The following is a 21,376-nucleotide window of genomic DNA, read 5'->3' as shown; positions in this document are numbered from 1 at the left end:
GGGAAGCCCAAGTTGTCTGCAACATTCATCAAGCACTGGGTCTGCCATCCCTTGGTCTCATTCAAGTCTCGTAGGGTTTCATAAAGCCCCTTGGTCCACCCTTGCAAGGATTGTAAATGTGCCTTCAGAGCAGCCTTCATGATCCCATTATATTTTTCTATTAGGCCTGCTCCCGTTAGATTATAGGGCAGGTGAAACCGCCATTCAATGTTGTTGTCTTCAGCCCACTTCTGCACAGTCGCACCTGTGAAATGTATACCTTGGTCACTCTCAGTGACCTCAGGAGTCCCCTATGACGGCATCAACCAAGTTAGAGCTTTGATGGTATAGGCTTGGTTTGCCTTTGCTACAGGATAGGCTTGCATCAATCTACTTGCTTTATCAACACAGGTTAGGACATATCTGGCCCCCTCAGATCAAGGAAGGGGACCCATATAATCAATCTACCATTACTGTAATGGATTATACCCTCCAGCAAAATGGGCCGCTGCCAACATTTAAATGAGGTCTGGGAAGGGGTGGATCCTGACTACAGCCCTTCCAGTCACTCAGGTGCATTACTTGCACCTGAGATCCCCTGGGTTGGCCCTGCCTTCCCACTAGGTTCTCAATCACTTTTTCAGGCCCTGACTTGGCATTTCCACTACACTAGGGCATTGAGTTTGTTTGCGTCAGCTGTGCTTCAATAATTGTTTGCACGTCCTTAACCCATAGAACATAGAGTAATTTAATTCAACTTATTCATCACTGCGTTGGATGATTAAGCTAAACTGAATTACTTTCTTTGTTGTGGTGAAGAACATGCATGTTTTGTTACAGTAGCTCAACTGACATTTGTTGTTGCTCTAATAACTTGATCATGTGCCAAGTATTTTGCAGTCTTTGGGACTTAAATAATTGATGTGGTGCAGTATGATAAATTATTAAGGTATAGATTAATAAAACTTGTAGAGAAGTACTGGTAGAGGTGGTTATTGAAGAGTGGTTGTCAAATAATAATTACATTGAAGTTATGCAAGCATTGGTGTGGATTCTTATTTATTGTTTACATTTGTATACTGTGTCATGATACGTAAGGGAAGTATTGTCAATATATAGGTAACTTCACAAGAAGCTTCTCTGAAGGAGCTAGATTGTTTGGAATGAAAGCACTGCCTAGAGCAGGATAGGTAGCACAGTTGAAGATTAATCTGAAGTAATGTATATGGTTCTTGTCATCCATGGTCAAAAAAGACAAGTAGATAGTATTAGGACATGTGCAAAGATGAGCTGCAAGAAAGATTGGTGGAATAGGAGATCTGGCAGAACAGTCTGAGTGAAGATAAGCTGATCTCAGCAAATGTTATGAAGCACTTGTCACTGAACTGATGCCGGCCTTAGCGCAAATGCCCACTTGGCATAGCACACTGCAGCCCAGAACTCCTGGGCTCAAGCGATCCGGTGGGCTCAGCCTCCCGAGTAGCTGGGATTACAGGTGTGCGCCACCGCGCCCGGCCATCAAGGATAAAACTCTTGTAAATTAAATGACAAACTTGACACAAAAATCTTTTAATAGAAATTCATTACATGGAAGTGCCTGGTCATCTTAATGATAAAAGATTTTCAGTAAGAACTTGGGAAGAAAAAAAACCTCATGAGTTTGTAAAAGATTGTACTATGAATTTCTATAGCATAATGAATAGTTATTTTAAAAAAGAAGCAGCAGTCAGTTCTAGACTTCCTTGTAGTCTTGCAAACTCAATTATTAGCTCCACTTGATGGTGAAGAAAGAAGGGGAATAGAATTACTAAAGTAAACATGACAATAGAACATTATTAGCCTTAGAAATTGAATGATGAGGGCTGTTAATTTTATACCATGATAAGGAAGTTTTATACAAAAATAGCAAAGAAGAAATGAGTGTTATTGTGTTCTTTGTGTTTGTTGTAGTTTCTATGGAAATAGAAACTGGGAAGCATTACTTTTGGAGCGATGTACGTATTTAATCATTCTTAGTAAATAGGCACATATCAATGTCCTGCCTGTAAATTTTAGAAAGTCAGATTAGTCTCAGTGTGTGCCTGGAAAATTGCCATAGCTCTGGTAGCAGTGTTCTTACTTTATGTGATTGTCCTTTGATGATGCTTCGTTTTGTGAGGCAGTAGACTTCTGTACAAGTGGGGCCAATATTTTTTAATTCTTAACTTTTGTGGGAAAAGCCTGGTATCAGAGATATGCTTTTAAAGCATCTCTGCCTTAACTTTTAGAGTCCTAAACTAATTTTCACTGAAGTCTTTTAAAATTCATCATTTTATTATGGTTTAATGAAAAACATAATTCAGGTCAGTAATGAGCTGTCATAGAAAAGTAATATTTTTCTTAATTTAACAGGTAGTTTTATTAAAGGACTAATGAAGCGCTTAAAAAATTGTTGACAAAAAGAGATAACAGATTAAGACAGGCATGTCCAGCCTGTTGGCCACATGCAGCCTGGCACAGCACATCCTGCTGCCCACCACCTGCCCTGAGCCATCATGGCAGCAGTGGCTCTTTGCTGTTGAGCGCCCAGCCTGGCCCAGAGTGCACACCCATAGCTCATCAACAGCTAAGCCATCAGTATGCTATTAATGCTGTCAGAGCTGAAACCAGGACAAGGGGAGGGCACAATGTAGTGCAAAATCAAGTTATAGCACATAATTTTTATGCTCTTTGATTCCTTGGCTAAAAACAGCCCTGTGAACAGCAAAAAATATGGAGCTGTGCTTTCCATTTTGATAAAGAAATTTGAGAATGTTTCAAGATAGCTGAAAAAATCATCTTTTTTTTTGTATATTTGGGATTCTGTTTTCAGTTGACAAATTACCTACAAATTTTCAAATGGAATGTATTGTGTTGCAATCAGATATTCAACTCAAAGAAAAATCTGATCATGTCTCTTTAATAGACTTTTGTACAACCTATCTTACCAGAGAAAAATATCCCTCGCTTCACAATCACACCTCATTCATATTATTGTTTTTTGTCAGTCTGTACATTTGTGAACAACTGTTTTGAAGGATGAAGCACAGGTGTTTCAGGGTACGTTTGGATACAAGAGACAGAATGTCTTAGGAGTTGAGGCAAGAAAGGCATGGTCGTATTTTTAAAATCCTGATTAGTGGGATGAAAGAGAGTTAATTGTTCTATAGTATAGGGTGTCAATAGTTTACAGGCTGGTTTGGCCTGATTCTGTGACTAGCAGTACAGGGGGACCCATGAACCCACACCCCAGTTAAGGGAAAAGGGTAGGGAGATGGGCCTAAAAACAAAACAGTGGCAACGATCTGAGGAGAGACCAACTAATCTACTAAATAAGATATCAGAATGCAAGATAACACACTATAATACAATATAATACAGGATAATTAGAATTGAAGCTAATAAATCAAATAAAATGAGTGTCTGATAAACCAAAGGCCTTTCTCTAATGTTGAAGGCAAAATGATCTAGAGAGCACACACTGCCAAGATCAATGGAAGGGAAAAAGGGAACATCTTGTAATATGCGAACATTTTTATCTTTCCCTCTGAATGGCAAATGGAAACAAAACAACACATAGTCCCCTGGAGTATGTAGTATGTAGTTCTTCTCTTCTGAGAACCAGGTACCCAGAACTATCCACGATCCATGGAACTGGAGCATTAACTCTTTAACTCCCAGTGCACTACATGATGTTATGGTGTGGAATACCGATAACAAAAAATAATAAAACCATGACACAGGGCCATCCCTTTACCTGGGATTCCTTTCCAGCCTTTGTCTCTGCAAATTAAGAAAAGGCTAACTTATAGGCTAATAGCATCATAACCAAGAGTTACTGATAACGGGGTGGTGAAATTACACTAAAAGAACTATTCCCATAGATTCCAGCAATGGTAACATGGTCCTGTACAATTCACATTTGATCAAGTATTAAAATAGAGGAGGAAGCACTCAGCAAACTAGATAGTTCCTAATAATTCTAATTCTTGAGGCTGCATTGGTAACACAGGAAAATCACCCACTTCTGTCATACCATTACCAGTGTTGTTATTGTGATACCATCCAGTGTGTTATCCAGCCGTTTTTGGCCACTCACTATGGCACTCACAAGTTACCTACAATACAACAAATTGCAAAACAATATCAATAAGTAAGAAACACACAATTCCAGTCATTATGAGGGCTGGATGCTATTTTCTGCCTTGAGATGAGACCAAATGTATCACACTGGAACACACCTAGGGCCAGTCCCTGTGGAAGCACAATGTCATGGTTTTGTGATTTTTGTTTTTTGGTATTCCACATCATAACATCATGTGGGGTACTGGGAGTTTAACTGTTAATGCTCAAGTCCTGGGTACCTGCCCAGAAGAGAAGAACAACTACATTCCCCAGGGGACTTTGCGGTCACAGAGAGGAGATTTAACTCCTGGTAAGGTCACCTGATGAACTTTTTTTCGTATGCTCTTCGTCGTGGGCGCTGCTCCCATCTCCCTGCTGCTCAACTGGACTGCGCATCTCACCTCAGCGTTGTGGTGAGGCCTATCCACCCTTTCAGACATTCTCTCTCTCATTATATTTGATTTATTAGCTTCAATTCTGATTATATTGTATTATAGTGTGTTATCTTGCATTCTGATAATATATTTAGTAAATTAGTTTGTTTCTCCTCAGATCATTGACGCTGTTTTTAATTATTTTGGGGTCCCTTTTTTCCCTTTTCCGGAGGCGCGGATCTGCGGATCCCTCCGCCCTGCTTGTCATGGAACAGGGCCGAACCAGCCCGTGAACTGTTGACACACAAGCATATAAACGACCCCAAGTTATGAATGGTAAGGGACCTTCCCAATGCCCTGTGGCCATATTCTGAACATTAACCATTGGCCATTCCTTGAGTATTGGGGAAGCCCTAAAATGACCATCTACTGGAGTTGTATCTATATGCTCGTGATTCAAAAAATTTAGCACAAGCAAAGCCTTACATAATCTTTCTTGCGGTGTGTCTCCCATATTCCCCTTTTTTTGTTTATTAAGAGTACATTTCAATGTTTGATGAGCACATTCAATGATAGCTTGTCCAGTGGGAGAATGAGGAATGTCTGTAACATGTCTAACCCCCCATTCTTGGAGGAAAGTTCAAGTGGCCTTAGAAGTATATGCAGGTACATTATCTGTTTTTATTGTATGTGAGATCTCCATAGCAGCATAACCAGAAAACCAATGTTTACAGGTGTTGTGACTGCATTCGCTTGTGTGCACTGTGGCAAACATGTAAGAAAAATAAGTATCTATTGTTACATGCACACAATTTAGACAGCCAAATTAATCAACATGAGTGACATCTGTTTGCCAGAACTGAAGAGGTGCTGTGCCATGGGGATTTGTCCCTATTTGAGACAAAGGGGCAATTGCCTGTCAGTCTGAGCATGTTAGAATAATGTTACGGGCTTGATCCACTGTCAGTTGGAATTGTTTTTGTAAGGCTCTCCTATTCTGATGAAAAATTTGATGGGAGAGTAGAGCTTGTTGAAATAACTGAGGGGTAGCAAAGGTGACTGAGGCTTGATCAGCCTTATGGTTGCCCTCAGTTAGTGGACCAGGCAACGTAGTGTGTGATTGAATATGTGTAATAAAATAAGGAAGACTATGGTGAGAGACATAATGCAAAACTCACTTGAGCTGTGCAAACAAGGCAGGGTTGTTAACTTCCTTAAGAAAAGATCCTTCAAACTGCTGAATGATACCTGCAACATACAAAGTCAGTGTCAACGGTTTACAGGCTAGTTCGGCCCGGTTCCATGACGAGTGGGGCAGAGGGATCCGCAGATCCGCGCCTCCGGAAAAGGGAAAAAAGGGACCCCAAAATAATTAAAAACAGCGTCAATGATCTGAGGAGAAACAAACTAATTTACTAAATATATTATCAGAATGCAAGATAACACACCATAGTACAATATAATCAGAATTGAAGCTAATAAATCAAATATAATGAGAGAGAGAATGTCTGAAAGGGTGGATAGGCCTCACCACAACGCTGAGGTGAGATGCGCAGTCCAGTTGAGCAGCAGGGAGATGGGAGCAGCGCCCACGACGAAGAGCATACGAAAAAAAGTTCATCAGGTGACCTTACCAGGAGTTAAATCTCCTCTCTGTGACCGCAAAGTCCCCTGGGGAATGTAGTTGTTCTTCTCTTCCTGGCAGGTACCCAGGACTTGAGCATTAACAGTTAAACTCCCAGTGCCCCACATGATGTTATGATGTGGAATACCAAAAACCAAGAATCACAAAACCATGACATTCCACCCCTTATTCTACATCACTACATCATGCTTAATATATACAAACAAACAATAATTACCAAACATTAAACACACACACACACAAACCTATATATATATATATGGAATTACTTACTGTACTCCCCCAACATCAAATTCCCTTGTGGTACACACTGAACATCCCCGTTTCTCTGCATCACCCACCAAGTGGACACAGGTACTTGGGCAAAAACAGTTCCACGCAGAGGATTGCCCTTCCCCAAAGCTGGAAAGACCCAAACTGCTTTTCCCAACATGTTCTTTACATGTATTACAGGGACCTTATTGCCCTTGGCAGTATGTAGGGAGCTAGCAGAACCATCACAATAAATCGATCCTCCAGTACTGACCAACCAGGTGGCTTCTGCCAAATGCTTCTGCCAATGCTTAAATGTTCCACCACACAGTGCTGTCAACATGGTTTTTAACAACCCATTGTAGTGTTCAGTTTTACCAGAAGCTGGTGCATGATAGGGGATATGATAAATCCACTCGATGCCATGATCTTTGGCCCAAGTATTTACAAGAGAATTTTTGAAATGAGTCCCATTATCTGACTCAATCCTTTCTGGGGTGCCATGTCGCCACAGGACTTATTTCTCGAGTCCCAATATGGTGTTTCGGGCGGTAGCATGGGGTACTGCATACGTTTCAAGCCACCCAGTGGTTGCCTCCAACATATTAAGCACATAATGCTTACCATTGCGAGATTGTGGCAAGGTGATATAATCAACCTGCCATGCCTCGCCATATTTATACTTTTGCCATCACCCTTCCTGCCAGAGAGGTTTCATCCTCTTAGCTTGTTTAATTCTGGCTCATGTGTCACAGTCAGGGATAACCTGTACAATAGCATCCATAGTTAAGTCCACCCCTCGGTCTCTAGCCCATTTGTATGTTGCATCTCTCCCTTGATGACCTGAGGTCTCATGGGCCCACCAAGCTAGAAATAATTCACACTTGTGTTGCCAGTCCAAGTCTATTTGAGCCACCTCAATTCTGGCAGCTCGGTCTACCTGATGGTTATTTTGCTGTTCTTCAGTAGCCCGACTCTTGTGCACATAAGCATCTACATGACGCACCTTTACAACCATATTTTTTATTCGGGCAGCAATGTCTTTCCACAGTTCAGCAGCCCAAATAGGTTTACCCCTTCTTTGCCAGTTATTTTGCTCCCACTGCTGTAACCACCCCCATAAGGCATTTGCCACCATCCATGAGTCAGTGTAAAGATAGAGCATTGGCCACCTTTCCTGTTCAGCAACATCTAAGGCCAGTTGGACAGCCTTTACCTCTGGAAACTGCCTTGATTCTCCTTTCCCTTCGGTGGCGTCTGCAACTTGTTGTGTGGGGCTCCACACAGCAGATTTCCATCTGCGATGCTTTCCCACAATACGACACGATCCATCTGTGAACAGGGAATATTTCTTTTCGTTCTCTGGTAGTTCATTGTATGGTGGGGCTTCTTTAGCACGTGATACCTCTTCTGCTGGTGGTGTTCCAAACTTTTTGCCTTCAGGCCAGTCCATGATGACTTCTAGGATTCCTGGACGGCTGACGTTCCCCATCTGCACTCGCTGTGTAATCAGCACAATCCACTTACTCCAAGTGGCATCAGTAGCATGATGGGTTTCCTTTAAACATCCAGTTCAACACTGGCAGTCGAGGTGCCAGAAGGAGCTGTGTTTCAGTACTGACTACTTTGGAAGCATCCCGAACCCCCTAATATGCAGCCAAGATCTCCTTTTTCAGTTGGAGTGTAGCCCTCTTCTAACCCTCTGTACGCCCGACTCCGTATTCCAAGGTCGGCCATGGATGTCTCCTGAACCTCTTTGCCACAAACTCTAAGTGGGACCTTTCTCTCCAGCAGCAGTGTAGAGGATGTTCTTCACATCCTGTCCCGTCCGTACTGGCCCCAGGGCCACGGCACGGGCTATGTCCTGCTTAATCTGCTTGAAAGCCTGCTGCTGCTCAGGGCCCCATGGAAACTCATTCTTCATTCGCGTCACATGATAAAGGCGGCTTACAAGGAGGCTGTAGTTTGGAATATGCATACTCCAAAAACCCACTTTGCCCAGAAATTATTTTGTCTCTTTCTTATTAGTGGGGGGAGACATGGCAGTGATTTTGTCGATCACATCTGTCAGGATGTGATGACGGCCATCTTGCCACTTTATACCTAGGAACTGAATTTCCTGGGCAGGTCCTTTCACTTTGCTTCGCTTAATAGCAAAACCAGCATGCAGAAGGATCTGGATTATTTGCTCTCCTTTCTCAAAAACTTCCTTTGCTGTGTTTCCCCACACAATGATATCATCAGTGTACTGCAGATGCTCAGGAGCACCTCCCTGTTCCAGTTTGGCTTGGATCAGCCCATGGAAAATGGTTGGACTATGTTTCCACCCCTGGGGCAAACGATTCCAGGTATACTGAATGCCCCTCCAGGTGAAAGCAAACTGTGGCCTACATTCTTTGACCAAAGGCATGGAGAAAAAGGCATTAGCAACGTCAGTGGTGGCATACCATTTGGCTGCTTTTGACTCCAGTTCATACTGGAGTTCTAACGTGTCCGGCACAGCAGCACTCAGTGGGGGTGTGACTTCATTCAGGCCATGGTAATCTACCGTCAGCCTCCATTCTCCATTGGCTTTACGCACTGGCCATATGGCGCTGTTAAAAGGTGAGTTTTGCTGATCATTCCCTCACTCTCCAGTTGACGAATCGACTTATTAATAGGGAGCAAGGAATCCCTGTTGGTGCGGTACTGCTGCCTGTGCACCGTTTTTGTAGCAATCGGTACCTGTTGCTCTTTTACTCGTAGCAACCCCACAACAGACAGATCTTCTGATAGGCCGGGCAAAACAGTTAACAGCTTAACACCTTCTGTGTCTGCAGCAGCTATTCCACAAGTCCATTGATACCCTTTGGGATCCTTAAAATCTCCCCTTCTGAGGTAATCGATACCAAGTATACATGGAGCCCCTGGGCCAGTCACAATAGGGTGCTTTTGCCAGTCTTTACCAGTGAGGCTGATTTCGGCCTCCAACATAGTCAGTTCTTGGGAACCTCCTGTCACCCCATGAATGTAAATTGATTTTGTCCCTTGGTGACTCGAGGGCATTAGGTTGCACTGAGCACCAGTATCCACCAGGACCTTATATTTCTGTGGTTCTGATGTGCCAGCCCATCTAATCCACACAGTCCAATAAACTCTATTATCTCTTTCTCCCCCCAGCCGTGGGCAGGGCCCCTCTATTTGTTACCTCTGTTGTCTGCAGCAACTGGAGCAATCACCTTTTTGGAGAAGTTCACCTTCATCGTTGATTTATCTTGTAATTCTTTTACCCGTGCTTGAAGTGCAGGAGTAGGTTGTTTATGCCACTTCTTCATATCTTCTCCATGGTCACGTAGATAATGCCACAAGGCAAAACGTGACTTAGTCTTACTGTTGACACTTGTTCGAGCAGGAGGACGTCTTCTTTTGATAGCTGAGACGTTGGATGACACCGGCTGGTAGGAACCCAAGTTGATCAGCCCCTCCAGTAGGCTCTTTTGGGAATTCTGGTCACCATTGGATGTATCTGTTACTACCATGGATCCATCAGCATTAGGCACTGTTGACAGTTTGCCCATTATATCTTCTTGTTTGCTTTCCATTCTGTTCAGCTTTTCAGCTGTCTTTGCAATGGCTGAAACACAAAGAGGACTTAACGTAGAGGGCTTAAATGTAACTCAAAATCTTCAAGTTTATTAACCAGCTCATTTACAAGGGTTCTTCTTTCCCCTCTGCCATACATTGCTGCAAACGTACTGGCGTTCCTCTCTGGAGCAGTCTTTGTGAAAGTACGCCACATATTTGGTGTACACCTGACTCTCTCAGGATCATGCTCTTGGTCTGGCTCATCAGGAATGAAATTGGGGCTATGTAGCATTTCCACCACAGCATATTCTTTCAAATGATGAATGCCTTCTTCCATATCAGCCCATTTCTTTTTTCTCAGGCATCAGATCATCTTTGAAGGGGTATCTTTCTTTTACAGCTAACAACATCCGTTTCCAGAGGGTGAAGGCCTGGTTCTGGCATGTACTAATGCCTCTGTCAATGGCTGAGTCCCTAGCAATGCCACCCAGTTGGCGAGCTTCTCTACTATCTAGCCACACACTGTTGGCCCCATTGTCCCAGCATCGAAGTAACCAAGTAGCAATAGGCTCATTTGGGTGGCGTGAGAAGTCTTTTCTCAGACTTCGAATTTCATTCATTTTCAGAGATCGATCCACAAAGGTAACAAGATCTTGCTCACCTCTTCCTCTGTCAGGACTTCTTGTTGCCCTCGTAGGCGTCGGTGATCGTGGTCTTACTGACTGCTCCTCCCCTGTACTCAGGGGTGCTTCTCCTAGATCTCGGAGCCACTCCTCTGGACCTCTTTCCTTCTATTTCTTCTGTTCTAACTGAGTTAGATTCTGTTCGTTTTCAGTCCTCTTACAGGGGTGACTGACATCAATTGTGGTGCCTCCTGTGGTTGATCAGGTTGGTCAGTTCTGATGCTCTCACCCTCTAGCTCTGCTTGGAGTCTGTCTCGTTCGATTATGAGAGTATTTAGTTCAGACTGGAGGGTGTCCCATTCAGATTGGAGGGTGTCGAGTTTGGATTGGAGGGAGTCTCGCTCAGATTCGAAGGCATCTTGTCGAGATTGGAGATTCCTTCTCTCAGCTCGGAGATTCTCCTTTTCGGCTAGGAGACTCTCTTTCTCAACCTGGAGATTCTCTCTCTCAGCTCAGAGTCTCTCCTGGAAACTCTCCTTTTCAGCCTGGAGACTCTCTCTTTGGGACTGCAGGGAGTCTCTCTCGATTTGGAGGGCATCTCTCTCAGACTTGAGGATATCCCTCTCAGATTGTAGGTCTTTTCTCTCAACTTGGAGACTCTCTCCCTCAGCCCGGAGATTCTCCCTCTCAGCTTTCAGACACTCTCTCTCAATTTCACAAACTCTCTCCCTCTTTGGGATACTATTGAATAAGGCCCGATAAGCATTAGCCAGGCCCCAAATCATTTGTGCCTCCTCAGATCTGCCTGAGCCGCAACATTCCTGTCTCAAATAAATGCTTAAGCTTTCAGGGTCTTTCAGGTGTTCAGGAGAGAAGTTCCATGACACCGAAGATGTCCATCTCCCTAAAGTCTCTCCCAAGCCTCTCCACACTCCCTGCCACTCAGTATTCTCTGGTTTTGGGGAAGGCTTCCTCAAAATACAATAAATACAAATACTGACTGAAATGATGAACAGTAAATTCAGGGAGATTAACAATGCGATCAGGTGAGCATTTAAAAACTGCATACAAGATTCAAAGGAGAGACTGGGAGCCTGCTTAAAAATCCCAAGTTCTGTGAAATTAGCAGCTCCCTACTGAGTTGTATACCACATTGTATGCAGATACCAAGTGCTTATTTCCATCAGTGTTTTCAGTTGATTGTATATGCCTATTGCTCCATAGAGCAAAGTGGCAAACTTAATTAAGGCCCAGTATGTTTTGAGCATTAGAAAAGAAAAAACAATGGTATGCAGACACTTGAAAGGCACTTTTAGAAGAGAAAATACTTTTTTTTCTCTCTCTACAGAAGCAAGATAGCAGTGCTCAAAGTTTACAAAATAGCCCAGAACACTGGCAGTCCGCCTAGACCTTCAAGGTCAAGTTTTCAGTGAGCACCAGTGAAAAAGATAAACTTTCCCGACGAAGCTCTCCGAGAGCAGAGAGAGATTTGTTCTAAAAATCTAAAAAACAACCTATGCCTGCATTCTCCACCAAGAATGTCAACGGTTTACAGGCTGGTTCAGCCTGGTTCCGTGACGAGTGGGGCGGAGGGATCCGCGGATCTGCACCTCCGGAAAAGGGAAAAAGGGGACCCCAAAATAATTAAAAACATCAGCAACGATCTGAGGAGAAACAAACTAATTTACTAAATATAGTATCAGAATGCAAGATAACACACTATAATACAATATAATCAGAATTGAAGCTAATAAATCAAATATAATGAGAGAGAGAATGTCTGAAAGGGTGGATAGCCCTCACCACAACGCTGAGGTGAGATGCGCAGTCCAGTTGAGCAGCAGGGAGACGGGAGGAGAGCCGACAAAGAAGAGTGGATGAAAAAGAGTGCATCAGGTGACCTTGCCAGGAGTTAAACCTCCTCTCCCTGACCGCAAAGTCCCCTGGGGAATGTAGTTCTTCTCTTCTTCTGGGCAGGTACCCAGAACTTGAGCATTAACAGTTAAACTCCTGGTGCCCCACATGATGTTATGATGTGGAATACCGAAAACCGAGAATCACAAAACCATGACAGTTGGTTATTATATTAAGCTTTTGTTCTGCAAAAATTTGAAAAGCTCGAGCTACTGCAGCAAGTTCTATGGCTTGAATTGACCTATCAACAATATACACGTCTGATCGCCACTGTAAAGCAGGCATACACCAGATAACCACTGTTCTATGTGTCTCGCCATAGCCATCTGTAAATACAGTAACAGCATTAGGTATTGGAACATGTGAAAGTAAAACATTCATAGTAAGGGATACATCACTCAAATTATGCAGTAACTGATGTTTGTGGGGATGAGTGGAGATTTGTCCAGTATAGTCAGCCATAGCAGTTTGTAAAGTGAGAAATGTCACGGTGAGCAATGTTGGGGGGCCAGAGTGTGGCAGGGACACTCCAGAGCGGGCTGTGGATGCAGGGCTGCATGGCTGCGGACGCCTCACAGCAGAGGCAGCAGCGCTTTCCAGGGGCCATGATTTTTCTTCTCCCTGGCCAGGGGTGGGGTTGGAGTCGCAGATTGGGTCCGGGCAGGAGCTGTTTCCTGCACCAAGGGGCAGCGGCAGGGGTGAGGAGGAGGGCGATGAGGGACGGTCAGAAGAATTTGACCTTTCTTGTTAGATTTGTTTGAGCGCTTCCGATATTTGGTGCCAAACAGGTAAAAGTTTAGCAGCTGTTTTATCTGTAGTAGTTGCAGCCACCCAGAGATCTGTGCCAATTTTGTCCCAAACCGCCCCATCAAAAGAAAACCCAGTTATCGGAAACTTGAGGATATTTGTGAATATTCAGTCAAGAAAAGTAGCTAATGCTGAGGTAGATACAGGTCGATTCTGAAACTTTAAAATTCTCCATAATACTTGGAGATTTACTTGTTGCTTCTTCGTTAGTGAACTCCCCATAGTTCCTGACTGCTCACCTTCTGTCCCGCAGAATGTTGATGGGCGTGTGCAAAACAATCTCTCCATAGTTCATTCAGGTGGTGCTGCTGGACCAGGTTCACTCAGCCTCGGCTTGATTTGCCATTTGCAGCGTCTGAGGCATGGACTCAGATGTGAACGATCCAAATTGTTTGTTGCAGGTTCTAACATGCCTTATATACATTCAAAAGTTTTCTCTTGTAACTTTTCCACCCGCCTTTATATGTCAACAAAACATTCCACAAGCATTCCTTAACCGTGCATGCAGCCACTTATCCAATCAGAGTCATGAGCCATTCCTAGCCATGCACCTTTCCTCCAACCAGGGTCATCATCACACAGCCATCATGCAGCTTACATGACTTTGATTTTTCCTCTTCTGGAGATGTCCTTGGTTCTCATTGTTGCTTTCTCATGCCGTTCATCTTGCTCTGAAGCTTCTGCTCTGAACAGTCTTTCTTGTATTCCCACAATCTCCCACTTGATATTTCAGTTTCCACAGAAACTTCAAAATAATATAGTTTTTTTAATGGGAGTGGAAGAGAGGTAATAGAAGTCATTGGAGCATATGTGTTGGTAGATATCTATTACTGGTTTATTAGTAGAACAGATAAGTATTAATCAAATCTCAGATTTTGAAATGTGGAGGCATTAGCTTAGTATGTTGAACTAATCTAATTATTTACTTGCTGTCTTTTTCCCATATAGCCAGCAGCCAGCTTCGGGTGTAGCCTATTCCCATCCAACTACAGTTGCTAGCTACACTGTCCACCAGGCACCAGTTGCTGCGCACACAGTTACTGCAGCCTACGCACCAGCAGCAGCTACAGTTGCAGTAGCCAGGCCTGCTCCTGTGGCTGTTGCAGCTGCTGCAACAGCTGCTGCATATGGAGGCTATCCTACAGCGCACACAGCTACAGATTATGGTTATACACAGAGACAACAAGAAGCTCCACCACCACCACCTCCTGTCACTACGCAGAATTACCAGGTGTGTTTAAAAAAGAATTGCTATTGTTTTATGGTTTTTAAACTATATGTTAAAAGGAAGAGGCCTGTTTGGGTGAGAGAATGTAATGGTATTTGTATTTTTTTCTTCTATGAAAAACTGTGTTCAAATTACTCAGTAGCTATAACTGATAGTGTGAAGTGACTAGTATCGTGACCCATATAGAGGATTATCTGCAGTGCTACTGCAGGATCTAAGATTTAGACTTTCACACAATAAGCAATGAACTGATGTTTACCTCCAAGTGATTTTGTGAACTGCTGCTAAGAACAATAGTACTGCCTTGACTCATCTAGTTTTTCAAGTAGCATGTGGTAAACTGTGTCATGGAACTGACTGAATAAAATGTTTCAATTAAAAAATTAAATGAGAGATAGAAATAGTTCCCTTATTAGATTCCTGGGTGCCTAACTTTATGTGAGTACAGATTGCCACAAAAGAGAGCTGTTTCTCTATTTTCATCTTGCCCTGACTTCTGTTGACACTTCTATTGAATCCATCAGTAGCCAGTGTTTTGATGGGTCAATTCAGGAAAAATTCCACATAAAACTAACAAATCAAAAAAGGAGTGGCTTTCCATAAGATTAAGAGGCTAAGTTAAAATTCCTTGCTTCTGCACAGTTGTGATGCCAATGCAAGGTGGGATCACTGCAAGGCTGTGAGGAGAGACGTGTTGGCACCTCGGATAAGTTCCCATTCTTGCACTGGCTTAAATGTAGCATGAAGCAGTCTGTTAGTGAACTGTATTCCTTCTCAGTTCAAAAATAAATAAACTTGCAGTATAAATCAGAGTGCTGCATTAATTTTGCAATTGGAAGATATCAGTTTGTAGAAGTTATCTGGGGACTTTTTAACATGTGCTTACTCCTGTTCAGATTTTTGAAGAGAGCAAAAAGCTGCAGTTTTTCCTATCTATCTAGATTCACTTAATGTAAGCATATATGCACATCAGTAACTCTAGTCCATTGGTTTAAATCAGACAATTTAGATGCAGAAAGAGGAGGAGTTTTACATGACTGAGTAGTTTTGAGTTGGAAATGTGAACTTTATTTGTATTTTTATCAGCTTTTTTTCTACATTAGCATTTGTTAGTCCAAGTCTTCAGTAGATATCTCTAGGCAAGTGTGTTTATACACGTAAGTTACCTAATTTTTTTTTTGCATGGCTCATATTTAAAATTTGCATTTACTAGTGAGACAGAGGACGTTGAAATAGTACATCTTTCTTTAACATATTAGTCATAAAATTATCAACACATATAGATTCTAATTAGTATTTTTGTTTGGACTATGCTGTTGCTGTATGTTATCAGTTCTTTTGTACAGATTTTAAAATGTGTTACATATGGTAATGAATTTTAACATAGGAGTACTACCAGTTGCACATACACTCATAGTTACAAGGTAACTAATAACTAGTCAGTTATTGGATGTATTCAGACAGTAAAGAGTATCCCTTAAATTAAGGGAAAATAATTCCACTTTTATACAGGTTGGGTGAAAATTCTATTGCTGTATTTATTGGAAATAAAAATAAATTTTATGTGTAGTTCACATGTAGCTCATGCTGTTACCCATCAGTTCATCAGCTACTCATACTTTACCATAAATATGATAAGGATGGGAAAATATATGTACACGCATATAGTTGTTTCCAGACTCTCCTTTTTCTAAGCTTACTATCCATCTTTTGAGTTCTGGATGTGTTGAATGGGCTACTCATCTTGCCCTTCTAGACTAGTTGTGGCTTGAAATAGTTGATATTTCAAAAAATGAAGAAGGCTTTAAAAGTATGACTTTCATACTCTAGGAAATATAACCGAAAAAAAATATATATATATTATGGGATTTTTAAGGCCAATATAGGGTGATGTTTGTAAACTTGTGACTTTATTGTGGTTTGTAGAAATTCACATTTTGTGGAGATGTATATTGTTTTTTCCTTCATATTTTATACAAATTTAATATAGTCACTTTGAAAAATTAACAAAAGTAGTTGCTTTTCAGTTACAAAATTAATTTGGAAAGGAGAGTGATTTAAAAGCATGAGATAAATTTTATATTAAGTCTGAAAAACTTAATCAGGTTTGTTTTCAGTCCTGTAGCATTTGTAAACAAATTTAATTTCTTTAATGTATATATGTGTATACATTTTCTCTGTAAGTAAACCTTGTTTTTTTTTTTTATTTTTTTTTTTTTTTTTTTTAATCTTTTAGCGTAGACTAAAAGGAAATACATTGTTGTTGATTTTTTTTTTTACTCTGCTAATGATCTTTATTACTCCAGAATCATATTTTAAGGGGATATTCGCTGTTTGTTTGTTTTTTTTTTTTTTTTCCCTTTTTAATTTATAGGATTCCTATTCTTATGTTCGATCTACTGCCCCAGCTGTAGCTTATGACAGCAAACAATATTATCAACAGACGACAGCAACTGCTGTAGCTGTGGCTGCTGCTGCCCAGCCTCAACCTTCAGTAGCTGAATCATACTACCAGACAGGTGGGTTGCATGCTCCAATACTTCTGACATTATGTATTGTGAGTACTACTTTAATACCTTAAAAAATATCTTTGAATATATGATATAACCCAGGCTTTTTTTTCTTAGCTTTCTCATTTAATCCCTGTCAATGTGTAGAACAATATGCTGCATCTAGAACTTGAATGTTGTTGGGACATTGCTGAAAGTAACTATCTTTGAGTTTTGTAATATTATTAAATATAGTCAAAACATATTTTTAGGCAAACTTTTTGCCGATTTTCCTAGAAAGTTTGCCAAATTAGGTGCAAATAGTCAATGGTAATTTTAGATGATAATTTGGTTAGATTTTGATTTTGCAGTTCTGTAGTTACTTAATGTATGTAGTTCTTTAATCATTGGTATTGTGACTGCTACAAAGCATAAAATAATTTTTTTATGTTAAGATACAAGTTTAAATGTACTAATGTGACCTGAGACATCATGATCCATAACTACAACTGAATAAAAAACAAACAAAAAAACCAAACAAGCAAATCAAAACAATACAACAAAAACAAACAAACAAAAAAACCCAACCCAAACAACAGAAGGAACCGACCAAAAAACCACCTCCGTTTATTATATTTATTCCCCAGAATATCATAAGGTATTGTTAACATTACTTAATAGGGTTTGCATTTAAATCAACTGAAGCTTATCTATGTTTGTACGCTTATATTTTCTTTCCTATTTAGCTTCAAAAGTAGGATACAGCCAAGGGGCAACTCAATATACCCAAGCCCAGCAAACACGACAAGTGACAGCTATAAAACCTGCAACCCCAAGTCCAGCAACAACTACTTTTTCCATATATCCAGTATCTTCTACTGTGCAGCCAGTAGCAGCTGCAGCTACTGTTGTTCCATCCTATACTCAAAGTGCAACATACAGTACAACAGCAGTTACTTACTCTGGTAAGAATTTTGCATATTATGCTGCTGGTATCTTTGCAATTGTTATGGAAGATTAAATTAATCAAATAATTAAATTAATTAAATACTCAGAATTTTAGTATTTTGTTTTCTGTTACATCATAGTCTACCAAGAAGTATCAACCAGCTACATAAAAATATTTTGCCAGTATAACGATTTGTCTTTAAAAGAGGTTTGATGCTTAAATATGCCTTTTTATTACATGAAAATATACAAGGTATTGACAAAGCTATGTGGCACAGTGCTTTGTGACTTACTGCACTAGCAGTTCTATCTTTTGTATTCATATTTTTTTTCCCCTCTCCTGCATAATCTCTGTCATCTTCATTTTGAATATTGAACAGTAAATCTGGTTTTGAAAGACTGTTTACTTCAACTGACCTTTGATAAATATTTTATTCTTGTTGAATATCTTACCAGATAAATCAAGAATTTTCACATACTCTATAGGGATCCTTTGATATATTCAACAACATAACTGTGCATCTGCAAAGATGTGCCTAAAATAAAATATATTCCTGATAAGTGGTAGGCTATGTATTTGTGTACTGTGAAGCATCAACAAAAGCAGACTGCATAACAAGATATTGATAAATAGTTTATTTCCTGCTCTGCCCCTCCATCTCTATTATGCAGCATGCTTGCAATTAGTGTGTTATGTAATTGATACTTGATGTAATATTTATTTTGTTTTTATATTTGAGGTACCTCTTATTCTGGCTATGAAGCTGCAGTGTATTCAGCTGCATCGTCCTATTACCAGCAGCAGCAGCAACAGAAACAAGCGGCGGCAGCAGCAGCTGCTGCTGCTGCTGCAACAGCTGCTTGGACAGGGACCACCTTTACTAAAAAGGCACCATTCCAAAATAAGCAACTGAAACCAAAACAACCTCCCAAACCACCCCAGATCCACTACTGTGATGTTTGTAAGATCAGCTGTGCTGGACCACAGGTACCTATATTATGTAATGTTCTGTAATACATGTTAGTCATAATTTCTTCAGCTAAAAAAAAACTGACCCCTTTAAGAATATTTGTTAATTTTTAAGGACCCAATTTTGTAATTTTACTAAAGGAATAATTAAATGAAAGTGTGTGCTATTATTGATTTATTATGAGAAGTTGAAAAGGTGCATCCCATTGGATTGTACAGAGAAACTTCAACTATACTTTAGACTCCAGAAGTATTATAAACTTTGAATTTGATTTGCTGTTTAAGCATAGCAAACTTCTTAGAAAATACTTGTTTTCAAAACTACTTAAGTATACCAATTTTGTTTATGGTAAGCCTGAAAATTTATTTCTCATTGTATTCCATCATCCCAGTTTAGTTTCACAGTGGGTACAAGTGTGTAAAAAGTAGATATCAGTTCATGCACTTTTTTTGTGTGTTACGATAAACAGTTCTTTAAGTAAATCTATCATTAGGATAAACAGTTCTTTCAGTAAATCTACTGTTATTTCCCACTGTCTATTCTCTAGGTTGCCAACGTTGGTATAAGAGCAAATCTCGACTGCATTTCATTTTCAGTACAGCTTTATGTGCTACCTTCTTTTGAATCAATTTTTTTTAGTTCTCAGAGTACACTTAAGCACCGTCATCATACAGATTGAGGAAAATTCCAAATCAAGACTAACTCAGTGCAATGCAGGAAACTGCAACTGAGATGCAGTTTTGTGATTATATCAAGTTTTCAATAGCATTATCTTTTGAACAGTACTCGATTGAAGAAGTGAGGAGGTAGGTGAGGAAAACTCAGACTGTATTATCTCTAAAAATGGAATTCTGGTGGAGGAGAAGTGTCACGGAGTTATCTCTAGATCTGAGTCGGTGACAGGGGCACAAGCCCAGAAAGAGACAAAAGAGAGGGGGGGGAAAAAAAAAAAAAAAACAACAAACTCCCCCGCCTTTTGTGGCACTTCGAGGCTGGCCCCGGCCTGTGGCTAATGAGGCAAGGCACTTGCGAGCCGTGCTCTCTGGGAGAGGGAGAAGGGTAGGGAGATAGCAGATGGGTCTTTTTTTTTTTTTTAAAAAAAAAAAAAAAAAAAAAAAAATTGTGTCAAGTCTTCTGGGAATGCCATCCCTCCCTTCTGAGAACCCAGAACGCCCAAGAAAGGCAGTCCACGGAACCAGAACATTAACTCTTTAACTCCCACTGTTTTACATGATGTTCTGACGTGGAATACCGACAACAAAAATCACAAAACCACAAGAAGACGAAAATTTGTCTATCAAGTAGCATGCTTATGCCTTAGAGCATGTCATATGAAAGAAATGTTAGCATAGCAAGTACCTCTTGCAAAACAAAGCATGTATTTTATGCTATTTTCTATACTACATGTATTCACATGAATGATGAACATGCACTATAAAGGCAGCTGTGTGTGTATTATTTATTTAAACAGACTTACAAAGAACATTTAGAAGGCCAGAAACACAAAAAGAAAGAAACAGCATTAAAAGCTTCCCAGAACACCAATAACAGCAGCACTTCTGCTCGTGGAACTCAGAATCAGTTGCGCTGTGAGCTTTGTGATGTGTCTTGTACAGGAGCAGATGCATATGCTGCCCATATTCGAGGAGCCAAGCATCAGAAAGTAAGAGCTTTTTTCTTGTTTTTATTACGCAAGTCAGTTGTACTTTTTTTTCCCCTTCATCTTAGAGGGGAGAAAATGAGCAGAAACAATATATTTTGAATAATTTTAACAGTGTTCTGCTTTTTGTTTCAAATGTAAAATTAAGCTCGCTATTAGATTGGGCATTTTGGGGAGAAAGGGGAAAAATACTGCCACTGTGTCAGTGAGAAGAATATATATTTGGAAAAGTATGAAAATCTTAGGATCAAAAGGTAGAATAAAGTGAGGAAGAGAGTCAGTAAGGACATGCAGTAGCATACTTGTCCCCCCTCTTTCCAAGACTTCTGTCAGTAGTTGTCTGATGCTGTGAAGTTCACAGTATGCTTTGAAATGCTGTAAGCTGAGTCATTGCCAATGGACAGGACTATTATGTATCACTCCTTGGTATGTCTTGCAAAGAAAATAGACATATGGGTGGCAAGGAACTTTATAATGAGTGGAAGACCCCAACACAAGAAGGGCATTGAGCTGTTGGAGCAGGTCCAGAGGAGGGCCATGAAGATAATCAAAGGGCTAGAGTGCGCCCCTCCTACGAGGACAGGCTGAGAGAGCTTCCAGTGGGAACCTTATAGCGGCCTTCCAGTACCTGAAGGGGGCCTACAGAAAAGCTGGGGAGGGACTTTTTAGAAGACTATGTAGTGACTGGACAAGGAGAAAAGGTTTTAAACTGGAAGAGGGTAGATTTAGACTAGATATTAGGAAGAAATTCTTTATTGTGAGGGTGGTGAGACACTAGA

General features: G+C 40.8%; 1 protein-coding gene and 1 non-coding gene across 2 annotated transcripts in view; both read left to right on the top strand.

Moving 5' to 3' along the window:
• Positions 1–1,729: 1,729 nt before the first annotated feature.
• On the top strand, positions 1,730–1,866 carry LOC122168758. The gene has a single exon (XR_006171354.1). It is a non-coding gene; the product is annotated as a small nucleolar RNA SNORA66 (small nucleolar RNA).
• Positions 1,867–10,280: 8,414 nt separating this feature from the next.
• The window catches only part of LOC122168757 (zinc finger RNA-binding protein-like), a 37,704-nt gene continuing 26,608 nt past the window's right edge, over positions 10,281–21,376 (top strand). Inside the window, 7 exon segments of the mRNA XM_042834313.1 lie at positions 10,281–10,307; positions 10,309–10,451; positions 14,250–14,532; positions 16,904–17,048; positions 17,765–17,983; positions 18,707–18,954; positions 20,409–20,600. Coding sequence (XP_042690247.1) covers positions 10,281–10,307; positions 10,309–10,451; positions 14,250–14,532; positions 16,904–17,048; positions 17,765–17,983; positions 18,707–18,954; positions 20,409–20,600 — 1,257 coding nt within the window.

The sequence above is a fragment of the Centrocercus urophasianus genome, unplaced genomic scaffold (assembly GCF_019232065.1).
Source record: "Centrocercus urophasianus isolate 14NV4802_14NV808 unplaced genomic scaffold, USGS_Curo_1.0 seq_458, whole genome shotgun sequence".
Classification (NCBI taxonomy): domain Eukaryota; kingdom Metazoa; phylum Chordata; class Aves; order Galliformes; family Phasianidae; genus Centrocercus; species Centrocercus urophasianus.
This window is presented reverse-complemented; position numbering and strand designations above follow the sequence as displayed.